Source organism: Arachis ipaensis, chromosome B5 (genome assembly GCF_059453495.1).
Source record: "Arachis ipaensis isolate K30076 ecotype BB chromosome B5, ASM5945349v1, whole genome shotgun sequence".
NCBI lineage: Eukaryota > Viridiplantae > Streptophyta > Magnoliopsida > Fabales > Fabaceae > Arachis > Arachis ipaensis.
In genome coordinates, this window is record NC_142440.1 from 24514775 (window position 1) to 24528816 (window position 14042).

Here is a 14042-nt window from a genome sequence, read left to right on the forward strand (position 1 = left end):
GACAAAAGAAAGTATTAGATTACAAAACTCATCTGACCGAGGCTTCTACCAAATTGAATCAACTAATTAATAGGAAAAACGAGCTTAAAAAAGAACTTGCTGAAATCAGGCAGAACAAAGCTCTTCTCCAAAAGCCTCTCAACAAGCTCCAAAGTATAAAACAATTGCTCGACAAATAATTCCTTTCTTTATCAAAGAAAAAAGATGATTTGGATGGTTGAACTCTCCAACATCAGACTGCAGAAAGCGAGCGTCTTTAAGAACTTGAATGACTTGCACAAGATCACACCAAGATAAAAGAACAATTGGACCAACTCTTGCAACTTTATGGGGATTGAAGGCTTGGAATGCCAAGTTTCTCTTGTAAAAACATTTTGAATTTACCATTACTTTAGTTTCAAGCTTAATTATCATTTCACAAGCATCGATACTGTTTTAAGTACTTTTTGTTTATCGATTTAATTCCGATTAGTATCAATATGTTTAATTCGATATGCATTCCCTGAATACAAATTTATTATTTGAAAAGGTCCTTCCCAACTAGGGGACCATTTTTCATAAACTCTTGATTTTTTATCAATTGGCAAAATAACTTTTAAAACTAGTTCACCAATGTCAAACACTTTTCCTTTTACTCGTCAATTGTATATGCGAGCCACATTCTCTTTTTGATGAATAATATGATCAAGTGCCAAGAAACGCTTATTGTCCAAGTTGTTCAACTCATCAAACATTGCATTCCAATAATCTTCAACTGGTAATTCCTCTTGATGCATCACCCTTATAGTATTAAGATTAATTTCTAAAGGTAAAACTGCATCATGGCCATAAAGTAATTTATAAGGAGACATGTTTGTCAAACCTCTTGGTGAATTTCGGTAATCCCATAACACTTGACTCAAAGTTTCATGCCAAGTGTGAGATTTTTTGCCAATTTGTTTCTTAATCAAATTAATTAAAATCTTATTTGTTGCTTCAACTTGACCATTTGCTTGTGCGTAATACGAAGTCAAAGTCACCATAGTTATATTCCTTGATGTTGCAAAAAATTTTATACGTTGGCCAGTAAATATTGTTACTTGATTAGTAATTAAAGTTTGAGGAATTTCAAATCGATGAATTATATGTTCCTATATGAAATTGATAATCTCATTTTTACCAAATTCTATTTAAGGGATAGCTTCCACCCATTTTGTAAAATAGTCAATTGTTACTTGATGAGCGGATATTTTATACGCTTTTTGGCATATTTTTCATATAGTTTTTTGTATGTTTTATTTAATTTTTATTAAGTTTTTATAGGTTTTAGTGTTAAATTCATATTTTGGGATTCTACTATGATTTTTTGTGTTTTTGTGTAATTTCAGGTATTTTCTGGTTGAAATTAAGGAGCTGGAGCAAAAGTCTGATTCAGAGACAGAGAAAGCATTGCAGATGCTATCCGGATCTGAACTCCTTGCACTCGGAAGAGCTTTTTTAGAGTTATAGAAATCTAAATGAAGCGTTCTCAACAACTATGGAAAGCTGACTTCCAGAGCTTTCCAGCAATGTATAATAGTCTATACTTTACTTCAGAATAAAAGGCCCAAAACTGGCGTCCAACACCATCCTCCTGCCCCCTTTCAGGCGTCTAGTGCCCAAGGAGAAGACACCAGCGTCCAAACACCCAGAGAGGACCCCCTAGCCAGCGTTCAACGTCTTAGATGCCTCATAGCACGTGGATCTCATCAAAGCTTAGCCCAAACACTCACCAAGTGGGCCCCAGAAGTGGATTTTAGCACTAAAAAGACTATTTTACCCTTACTAGTAATTAGTTTAGTATTTAAGGAAGAAGATCACACTTGTTTAGGATCTCTCCCAGCATATTTTTGTTTACCCATTGTATTTCCTTTCAGTATGAGTTTCTAGAGCCCTGCTGAGTCCTATGAATTAATAAAAGTATTACGGTTTCTCTTCGATCCGTGTTTGATTTATTTCTAAGATGTATACTTGTTCTTCAACATGGTGAATAGGATGATCAGTGACAATCAGCTCTGTTCATTATACTAGGATCCCGTGCCTGACAACCACCCGTGTCTACTTGGGTTCATGTGAATACGTGACTGGAAAGCGTGAACCGCCAGCTTGATTATGCATCTCTCAGACGGATAATCCACGACTCTGTTGGGGAATTATCGAGACACCAGTTAGCCAATTTCCAGGGAGATTAGGGTCTCTGTGGTAGAGGCTAGAACCCAAAGAAGCAGCATTCTCTGATCCGGAAGATTCGACCTTGTATGTGGCATTTTGAGTAGGATCGCCAAGAGAATGAACTGCTAGAGCTTCACCCTCGTTCAGATTGGATGACCACGACCAATGGCGTTTGATCTGAAGCAGAGGAGATTGATGACCACGGCTAATGGCGTTGATCATATACAGCCTGACATAGAAGAAATCACTCACAAGCAAAGTAGACAGTAATACCAGAGTTCATTCAGAAAGGCTAAGCAACTCCAATTCTCAACTATATTCCTATTACTAATTCCATTCACAAAATACCTTATACCCTTCTCTCATATTTCTTTTAATGCAATTAAGCCTCAATCCAACAACTTCTTGATTTGCTTGACTAAGACCTGCAAGATAACCATACCTTGCTTCAAGCCACAATCCTCGTGGGATCAACCCTGACTCGCTCAGGTATTACTTGGATGACCCAGTGCACTTGCTGGTACAGCTGTACGAAGGTGTGGGGATTCGTGCACCAAGTTTTTGACGCCGTTACCGGGGATTGTTCGAATTTGGACAACTGACGGATTATCTTATTCCCTAGATCAGGTATTATCTTTAATTTTTGCAAGAGTATTTTATTTTATTTTTCTTTTTTTTTGAAAAAATTAAATCTTTTTTTCAAAAATATTTTTTTCATTGTTTAATCTTTGTTCTTGGTTTGAGTCTTTTTGTTTTTGTTCTTGGTTAAATTTTCGAAATTTGAGACTTTCTTTCTAAAAATTTTTCAAAAATAGTTTCTTTGGTTAAATCTTGTGTCAAATCTTTAAGTTTAGTATCTTCTTATGTTTTTCTTTTAATTTTTTGAAAATTTTTTGTTTGGTTTTAAAAAATTTTAAGTTTGGTGTCTTTTACATGTTCTTGTGTTCTTTGAATTTTTTGAGTCTTGTTCTTGGTGTTCTTCTTAAATCTTCAAAGTGTTCTTGTGTTTTCTTTTTGTTTTGATCTTAACATTTTTAAGTTTGGTGTTCCTTGGTGTTTTTCCCTCAAATTTTCGAAAAATTTTAAGAAAAAATTACTAGGAGTAATTAGATCTAAAAATTTTAAATTTGGTGTCTTTTACTTGTTTTTTCTTTCCTTATTAAATTCAAAAATAAAAAATATATCTTTTCTTATCTTTTAATTAATTTTTCGAAAATTTTACATAAAAATTCAGATTTTAAATTTTAAAATTTTTTATCTTATCTTATCTTAATTTTAAAAATTCAAAAATCAAATCATTTCAAAATAAAAAATCATATCTTTTTTAAAATCTTATCTTTTCTTATTTCAAATTTAAAATTTTAAAATTTCAAAATTTTAATTTTTAAAATTAAACCTTTTCAAAAATTCAAATCTTTATCTTATTGACTTTTTCAAAATTCAAAACTTTAAAATTCCAAAATTTCAAATTTCAAAAATTTAAATTTAAAATTTCAAATTTCAAATCTTAAATTCAATTTTTTCTTAATTAATTACTTATCTTATCTCTCTTCTCTTTCAAACCTTCCTAACTAATCCTTCTCTCTCCTAATTTTCGAAAACACTTCTTCTCTTTCTCTCTCTTCTTTTTCGAATTTCAATAATTAATTTTCAATTCCTTTTTATTAATTAACTTTAATTTTTGAAATTAATAAATAAATAAATAAAAACAAAAATATTCTAATTCTTGTCTATCTTCTCTACTTCTATTTCTTTTCCTATTCCTTCTATCTTCATTCTTCTTTCTCTCCTTCTACCTTTCTTCATCATGAATCCAAATGAGAATAAAGAGTTCAGAAGAACTCTGGGATCTTATACAGATTCCACTGCTGACTTCTATGGAATAAGTATTAGCATACCTCACATCAGAGCAAGTAGCTTTGAACTCAACTCTCAACTTATTACTCTAGTGCAGCAAAACTGCTAGTATTCAAGACTTCCACAGGAAGAACCTACTGAGTTCCTGGCAGATTTCTTAAAGGTTGCTGACACAGTATACAATGAGGGAGTAGACCAAGATGTCTACAGACTATTGCTCTTTTCTTTTGCTGTAAAGGACCAAGCAAAGAGGTGGTTAGATAACCAGCCTAAAGCTAGCTTGAAAACTTGAAAATAGTTAGTGGACAAGTTTTTAAATCAATACTTTCCTCCAAGAAAGATGACCCAGCTGAGACTGGATATCCAAGGCTTCAAACAAGGAGATAATGAATCTCTTTATGATGCCTAGGAGAGATATAGAAGGATGCTAAGAAAATGTCCCAATGAAATATTTTCAGAATGGGTACAGTTAGACATCTTCTATTATGGACTTTCAGACATGGCTAGAATGTCTTTGGACCACTCTGCTGGTGGTTCCATACACATGGAAAAGATCATTGAAGAAGCTCAAGAGCTTATTAAGACAGTTGCCATTAATCAACATCTGTACTCATCTGCTGAGACTTCCATAAAAGAAGAGGTTAAGGCAGTATCTACTGAACCTAACCCTCCAAAAGAGGATGGCCCATTGACTCAGCAATTGCACGCCCTTGCCCAGCAACTACTGGAATTGCAAGAGGATTTGCGAGAAACTCAGGCTTCTAACAAGAATGTAGAAGCACAGCTGAGTCAAACAAGGCAGCAGTTATCTAAGCAGATAACAGAGGAATGCTAGGCCATTCAACTAAGAAGTGGGAGAACCTTGAATACCCAACCTCAAAACAACAGGAGGTTAGAAAAATAACAACTGACAGAGGATAACCAGATCTCTGCACAAGATAACTCTGGGCATTCAAACGACCAGGAAGGTATCACTCTTGGTGTTGAACGCCAGGAAAGGCAGAGACTGGGTGTTCAAACGCCCAAGGAGGCAGCACCCTTGGCATTGAACGCCCACAAGGGAATGATGCCTCTAGCGTCAAATGCCAGGAAGGGGGTCAGCAGCATGGGCGTTGAACGCCTAAGCGAGGGAGGCCAGTTAATTACTGATAATAACCCCCTAAGCAAGCTAGTAACCCCCCTTCCAACACACATGGCACTCAGCCTTCATCAACCAAGATTGATGAATATAAGGCTAAGATGCTATTTCCTCAAAAACTCTGTCAAGAGAAAAAAGATAAACAGTTTACCCGCTTTGCAGATTATCTCAGAATATTAGAGATCAAGATCCCTTTTGCAGAGGCTCTTGAACAGATACCTTCTTATGCTAAGTTCATGAAGGACATTTTGAGTCATAAGAAGGATTGGAGAGAGACAGAAATAGCCCTCCTCACTGAAGAGTGCAGTGCAATCATCCAAAACAGCTTGCCAGAAAAACTTAAGGATCCTGTAAGCTTTATGACACCATGCACTCTAGGTGATGCTTGTACAAGGACAGCTCTATGTGACCTTGGAGCAAGTATCAACCTAATACCTGCTTCATTAATAAAGAAGCTTTGTTTGACTGGTGAAGTCAAACCAACCCGCATATGCCTTCTACTTGCTGATGGTTCTATTAAGATACCACCAGGAGTAATTGAAGACATGATTGTTAGGGTTGGACCCTTTGCTTTTTCCACTGACTTTGTGGTGTTAGGTATGGAAGGGCACAAGAATGCATCCCTTATCTTAGGGAGACCCTTCTTAGTTACAGGACGGACCCTCATTGATGTTGAAAAAGGGGAAGTAACCTTAAGACTCAATGAGAAAAAGTTTGTACTGAATGCTGTCAAGACTGTGCAGCATCCAGACACCCCTGAGGAATGCATGAGCACTGACCTCATTGATTCCTTAGTGGAAGAAGTAAACATGGCTTAGAGTCTCAAGGAAGAGTTTAATGACATCCTTACTAATGAACAACCTGACTTGGAAGATCCTTTGGAAACTCCTAAGGAAAAGGAGAAGCCTCCAAAGCTTGAGCTTAAGCCATTACCATCCTCCCTGAAATATGCTTTTATGGGAGATGGAGACACTTATCCTGTGATCATAAGCTCTGCCCTAGAACCACAGGAAGAAGAAGCACTAATTCAAGTGCTCAAAACACATAAGACCGCCCTTGGGGGACTATAAGTGACCTTAAGGGCATTAGCCTAGCCCGATGCATGCATAAAATCCTGCTGGAGGATAATGCCAAACCAGTGATGCAACCACAGAGGCGATTGACTCCAACCATTAAGGAAGTAGTGCATTGACTATAGAAGACTCAATGACGCCACCAAGAAGGATCATTTTCCTTTACCATTTATTGACCAAATGCTAGAAAGACTAGCAGGGCATGCTTTTTAATGTGATGAGCGGATATTTTATACGTTTTTTGGTATAGTTTTCATATAGTTTTTAGTATGTTTTATTTAATTTTTATTAAGTTTTTATAGGTTTTACTGTCAATTTTATATTTTGGGATTCTACTATGATTTTTTATGTTTTTGGGTAATTTCAGGTATTTTCTAGCTGAAACTGAGGAGCTAGAGCAAAAGTCTGATTCAGAGACAGAGAAAGCACTACAGATGCTGTCTGGATCTAAACTCCTTGCACTCGAAAGAGCTTTTCTGGAGCTAAAAAAGTCTAAATGGAGCATTATCATGGATATGGAAATCTGACTTCTAGAGCTTTCCAGCAATGTATAATAGTTCATACTTTACTTTAGAATAGAAGGCCCAAAACTGGCGTCCAACGCCAGCCTCCTGCCCCCTTTCAGGCGTCCAGCGCCCAAGGAGAAGAGACCGGCGTCCAAACGCCCAGAGAGGACCCCCTAGCCAGTGTTCAATACCCTAGAGGCCTCATAGCACGTGGATCTCATCAAAGCTCAGCCCAAACACTCACCAAGTGGGCCCCAAAAGTGGATTTTAGCACTAAAAAGACTCTTTTACCTTTACTAGTCATTAGTTTAGTATTTAAGGAAGAAGATCACACTTGTTTAGGATCTCTCCCAGCATATTTTCATTTAACATCATTGTATTTCCATTCAGTATGAGTTTCTAAACCTCCTAGGTTGAGGGGAGGAGCCCTGTTGAATCCTATGAATTAATAAAAGTATTACGGTTTCTCTTCGATCCGTGTTTGATTTATTTCTAAGATGTATACTCGTTCTTCAACATGGTGAATAGGATGATCAGTGACAATTAGCTCTGTTCATCATACTAGGACCGCGTGCTTGACAACCACCCGTGTCTATTTGGGTTCGTGTGAATACGTGACTGGAAAGCGCGAACCACCAGCTTGATTATGAATCTCTCAGACGGCTAATCCACGACGTCGTTGGGGACTTCTAGAAACACCAGTTTAGCCGATTTCCCGGGAGATTAGGGTCTCTATGGTATAGGCTAGAACCCAAAGAAGCAGCATTCTCTGATCCGGAAGATTCGACCTTGTCTGTGGCGTTTTGAGTAGGATCGCTAAGAGAATGAACTACTAGAGCTTCACCCTCGTTCAGATTGGATGACCACGGCCAATGGCGTTTGATCTAAACCAGAGGAGATTGATGACCACGGCCAATGGCGTTGATCACATACAGCCTGTCATAGAAGAAATCACTCACAAGCAAAGAAGACAGTAATACCAGAGTTAATTCAGAAAGGCTAAGCAACTCCAATCCTCAACTATATTCCTATTACTATTTCCATTCACAAAATACCTTATACCCTTTTCTCATATTTCTTTTAATGCAATTATGCCTCAATCCAACAACTTCTTGATTCGCCTGACTAAGACCTGCAAGATAACCATAGCTTGCTTCAAGCCACAATCCTCGTGGGATCGACCCTGACATGCTCAGGTATTACTTGGACGACCCAGTGCACTTGCTGGTACAGCTGTATGAAGGAGTGGGGATTCGTGCACCACTACTAAAATAAATTTGTGATTTTTAGATGATGGAGGGTGAATCATTCCAATTAAATCCAAAGCCCATCCTCTAAATGGCCAAGGCTTTACAATCGAATGCAATGCAGAAGCAAGAATTTGTTGTATTACTCCGTGTTTCTGACACTCTTAACAAGCTTTTGCATAATCAATGCAATCTTTGACTATAGACAGCCAATACACTCGATCACGTCGTAGTACCTACTTCATTCTTTCCCACCAAAATAGGCACCATATATACCCTCATGGACTTCACCAAGAGCAATTATTTTTTCAGATCGACTCAAACACCTCATGAGACTTTCTTCGATGCCTTTTTTATACAACTCATCACCTATTACCACAAAATTTATTGCTATTAATTTAACCTTTCGATCAACTCGCATGTTAGGATTTTTTAAATATTCTGTAATTGGTTTTCGCCACTCATTATCATCTCACTTATCAATGACTAAAATTTTTCTTTCTTCGATAGGAGTAAGGATTTGTTGAACCTCTATCAATTTTTTGAACGTCTCAGGTAAAACTTTATACTTCGACGCACTTTGGGCCAATTCATTAGAAAATTCATTTTGAATCCTTAGAATGTGAACCAAAAATACTTTTCGAAAAGATACCAATAATTTTCTTGCTGTCGATAAATAGTTTTGCAATTTTTCATTATTACAATCAAATTCTTTCGACAATTGCTTTAAGACTAACTGAGAATCTCCCAATATGTGAAGGTCCAATGTCCCTTGTTAACCAAATTTTCTAAACCTAATATCAAAACTTCATATTTAGATATATTATTCGAAAAATAATACTTTAATTCGAACAAAAATTTTGATGGAATTCTCTTTGGAGATATAATCAAAATGCCGACACCAGCTCCGTCCTTATGTTTTGACCCATCAAAATATAGCTTCCAAGGTTTAGACTCAATATCAATAATATTTGCCCCCTGCTCATTAAGATTGGTTGGTCGATTAACCAAAAAATTTGTAATGACATGACCCTTAACGGCCTTAGCTGGGACGTACTGCAAATCAAACTCAGTTAAAGCAAGCATCTATTTTCCCAATTGACCTCTTAGTATCAGGTAAAACAACATATACTTAACCAGATCAGTTTATGCAATAACTTGAATAATTTTTGCAACCATATAACATTTTAATTTTGTGCAAGCATAATAAAGGAAATGGCACAATTTTTCAATTGCAGAATATCTTGTTTCGATATCAAACAATACTTAACTTAGGTAATAAATTGCCCTTTTACGCCCTTCCTCATCGTTTTGAGCCAGCATACAACCAATAGTATTTGTTAAAGATGCAACATACAACTTTTAAAGGTTCAAAAGGACGGACTGTTGCCATTACAGGTGCTTTTGATAAATAGTCCTTTAATCGAATCAAACGCCTATTGATGTTCTTTCATCCACAAATATTGGGAATCATCTTTAAACTTTAATAAAGAGGAGAAAACACGGGTTCGACCAAATAGATTAGAAATGAATCGTCTCAAAAAGTTCACTTTACCTAAGAACGATTGAACCTCTTTTTTTTACGAAGGAGGTGGAAAATCTAAAATTGCCTTGGCCGTATTTTTATTGATGGCAATTCCTTTCTTTTGTACCACAAACCCTAGAAAATTTCCTATAGAAACTCCAAACACACATTTCAAAGGATTCATTTTTAAACCTTCCTTTTGCATGGTTTGAAATGCTTGGCTTAAATGATTAAGATGTTGATCTATCGAATTCGATTTCACCATTAGATCGTCGATATATACTTCCAATATATTCGTAAAAAATAGTATTCATGGTACGTTAGTATGTTGCTCCATCATTCTTTAAACCAAAAGGCATAATTATCCATTCATAAGTTCTTAAAGTATTAAGGCATCGAAAAGATGTTTTTGAAACATCTTCCTCAGCTATAAAAATTTGGTTATAACCAGAATATCCATCCATAAAACTTAAAATTTCATTTCTAGCTGCAGAATCTGTTAATATATCTGCTATGGGCAGAAAATCTTCGTATTTAGGAGTAGGATGTTTAAATCATAAAAATTGATACAAACGCGAAGCTTTCCATTCTTTTTCATTACTGGCACGATGTTTGATACCCAATTGACATAGCGAGCTGTTCGAATAAACTTTGCTTTAATTAACCTCTCGATTTCTTCTTTAATTTTGAGATTGATTTCAGGGGCAAAACATCTAGGTGCCTGTTTCATTGGTCGAGAAAATGGCTTTAATACCAATCTATGTTCTATAATGAACGATTAAGACCAGTCATTTCTTCATAATCCCAAGCAAAACAATCTTTGAATTCGATCAACAAATTAATCAACCGCATTTGAAATTGCTCAGTAAGATTTTTACAAATATAAGTAGGTCTGTAATCATCATTAGATCCTAAATTAATTTCTTCAATGGGATCTAGAGATTCGAACCCTTTTTCGATATGAGCGTCATCAACTAAAGTTTTCTCAAAACCTAAAGGCTCCAGATCATAAATGCAATCAAAAGAAAGATCAACTGGATCTTATGAAGCAAAGAAAAATTTATTATTGACTGAGTCAGCAATCGAATCATTTACAGTATTGAGACCTTTAGACATTTCAATGCCAGACTGGTCCATAATATTAAACCTAGGAATGGAAATACATGTAGCATCTAACATACAACTAGATTCAATTTTAGGAATCGAAGCTATACTAGGAATTAAAAATATTGTATTTAAATTACTATTCCATTCAATTGCATCAGAAGAATCATTCCTAACATGAGAGACATTTAAACTATCGAAATAACTTTTTAAGAAACATAAATAGTTTGAAATATCTTGTTTATCATCCATGAAAGAATACAATCGAACTGAGTGCTCGACCTTTACTCCCAGCTAGTCGGTGTGTAGTTAATTTTTGGGTGGCGCAGCTTCATATTAAACCTTTCTGAAGTTAAAAAATAGCCTTCATAATTATAATAATTGAGCATCTTGTCAACATTAAGTGGTTTCAATTTGTCATTATAAACATTAAATTCAACATACATATGCTCAACGTAAAGACTTGAATCTTCCTTTATCACTTCAGTTTTTCCTTCATTAGTCCAAAGAAGGATGCTTTGGTACACAGTCGAAGGTACAACCCCAACACCATGAATCCAATCCCGACCCAACAAGGCATTATAACTAGCCTTTGTTGGGACTACTACAAAAATAGTAGTTCGAGATGATGATCCTACTTGAACTTGAAGAGTTACCAAGCCTTTTGCAGGTGTCGATACTCCACCATAGTCAGTCACTGAAATATTAGTAGAATCAGATCATCGAAGTGATTCGCAACTTTCATCAACATTCTTTCTAGCAACAAACTGGTTGCTGCTCCTCCATCAACCAATACCTTGTTGATACACATACCACTCATACAACAAGTAATGTGTAGAGGTCGAAGATGTGACTTTTGCTTTTCAGTTGGCTTTTTGAAACATCCCAACTCTTCCTCCTCACATACAAAGGCAAAAGTCTCTTCATCTTCCATATCATAATCTTTGCTCAAATTTCCTTCATATTCTCCCAAATACTCTATTAGTATGATAGAGATAGTGCTCACTATATCTTCATCTCCTTCATCGAAATATTCCTCATCAAAGACAACATCTTTTTCCTTAACTTCATTTGAGATGACTACAACAGACTTGCCCTTCTCTATTTTAGCTAGAGAAGGAATTCTTTTAGGATAAGTTTTTCCATCAGACGGAAAAACTATATGGGTATGAATAGAGGGAGTTTCCCCTTGTCTGTTGAAGTTGATGGTCTTCCTGTCACCATTTGACGTGTAAATCTTCCACCTCGATTTCCTCTGCCCTTCTTCAAGGATATGGGTAACAACCTTGATTAAAACATTGATGCTCTCTTTGAGGTTGATTTCTATATTGAATATCTTGATTGCAAAATTTTTGGCAATTTTTAATCCATTAAACTCCCAAGTCTTGTGATCGACTCAGTGAAGGAAGAAAGTTTTCTTGAAGATTTCGAGAACTTTGACCTTCCTGCCTTCAAGAAGGCTGCCTTTGATGAATTTGTTCTTCTTTATGATCCAACTCTTTTTTCATTCTTTCTTTCTCAAAAATCGTTGCAGCTTTAGCGTCGAAAATAGCATTACATCAAGGACATAAAGAAACATCTCGAACTTTTAATTTATGTTGTATCAAGAATTCTAGAAATCCTTCACCCACACCAGGATATACTGCACGCACATTGGTCTCGAAGTCTCCTAAAGTAGAATGGAACTCATAAGAGGTAAAGCTAGCAATATTGACCCCCCATGAAGTGAGACTCGACAAAGTTTGCTCCAACGTCAAAGGGATTAGTACCAACCTTCTTATCTTTTTTACCATCATCAACCTTCAATCTTCCTTCCATAATTCCTTCTTGAATCAAGTCCCTGAAATTGACACAATTATTAGTTGAATGGCTAGTTGTTTGATGAAATTTACAATAAGGCTTTTCTTTCAAATCTTTTTTTGATAGCAATGTCTTGCCTTCTGGAAAAACTAATTGTTTAACTTTAAGCAACACGTCAAATAGTTGTTTCGATTTCGAAATATCGTAACTATATTTTTTCCATTCATACATTTCAAATCATTAGATTTTTCAACATTTGCAATTTTCTTAAGCAAAGAACAAATATAAGGTGGACTTTTCTTTAATTCAACCAAATGAACTTCAGAAAATTCAACATCAGACTCTTCACTCGAAAAATCCATTTCCACACACGACACCTTTTCTTTTCGAGCAAGAAATTTACTATTATACTTTTTCTTACTTATAAGTTTTTCCATTACTTTCTGAAGAATTTCTACTCGACGAACCCTTTCAGCAAAATGAGATAAATTAGGTACATGTACATTGAGCAATCTTCGACACATATAAAATCTTAATCCCATGGTGGCTATTTTCACCACTTCACTTTCAGGAAGTGAGACACAGCATTGACTTCGGACATTCTTAAATCGAATCATAAAATTATCGATTGACTTTCCATCATCACATTTTAAAGCAACTAAATCCATGATTGTCACATTCAACTCACCTCCATAAAATTGAGAATAAAAAATACTTTCTAACTGTGCCCAAGTTACAATGGAATTAGGTCTCAAATTTGAAAATCAAGTAAAAGCATTCTTCATCAACGAAGAAGGAAAGAATTTTATTTTCAAATTCTCATTATTTGCCAAGTTGCCTAATTCTATCGTATATCGAGCAACCTACTTAGTAGTCGATTCACCCATTTCTCCAGCAAACTTTGTTATTATCTTAGGATTGTTAACACTCCTAGGCACTTCTGCCATCTGCACTACAGCAGGGAAAGCGAAAACAAAATATGGTTGATTCATAAATCTCACATTGATTCTGACTCTATAAAAAATATCTTCAACTATTATTGTCACCTGATAATGTTCACCTCGTTGATTAATACGCATCTTAGCTAACACTTCATCTGTATTTTGACCATGCCGAACTATATGATTCACATCTCCACCAAAATTCATATTATCATCTCTATTCCTAAGATTATTCCCCAAATCTACTAGATCTACTCCGTTTCGATGATTGCCTTTATCATAATCAACTATTCGAGCAATTCATTCTACTTGTCTAGCCAAACGCTCGAATTTTGTTTCATGATTAGCCATCATGGGGTTCAAGATAGTAGTCATCTATTGAGTCAACAAGTTGACCAAATCATGATGACTCTTATCGACATACTGTCGAAATGCTGCCATCGAACCTATACTAATCGATGTCGATCCTACCTGATAATTGCGGGAGAATTCAGGATGGTGAATTGGTGGTTAACTATTAACCGCTCCTTGTACATTTCTAAATCGAATTGGAGGCACACAACCACTCATGGGTGGAGTGTAACTAGGAGGAAGACCAAAAGGGGGCCACCCAGTGTTTACAGACGGTTGTGTTTGTGTTTGAGAAGTTTGTGGGCATTGA

The 14042-nt window shown here is 35.9% G+C and overlaps 1 protein-coding gene across 1 annotated transcript; it reads right to left on the reverse strand.

The window, feature by feature from the left end:
- Positions 1-638: 638 nt before the first annotated feature.
- Positions 639-1022, reverse strand: LOC107640379 (uncharacterized). Its single transcript, XM_016343903.1, has one exon. The coding sequence runs from the start codon at positions 1020-1022 to the stop codon at positions 639-641; it is 384 nt and encodes a 127-aa protein (XP_016199389.1).
- Between the last annotated feature and the right edge of the window lie 13020 nt (positions 1023-14042).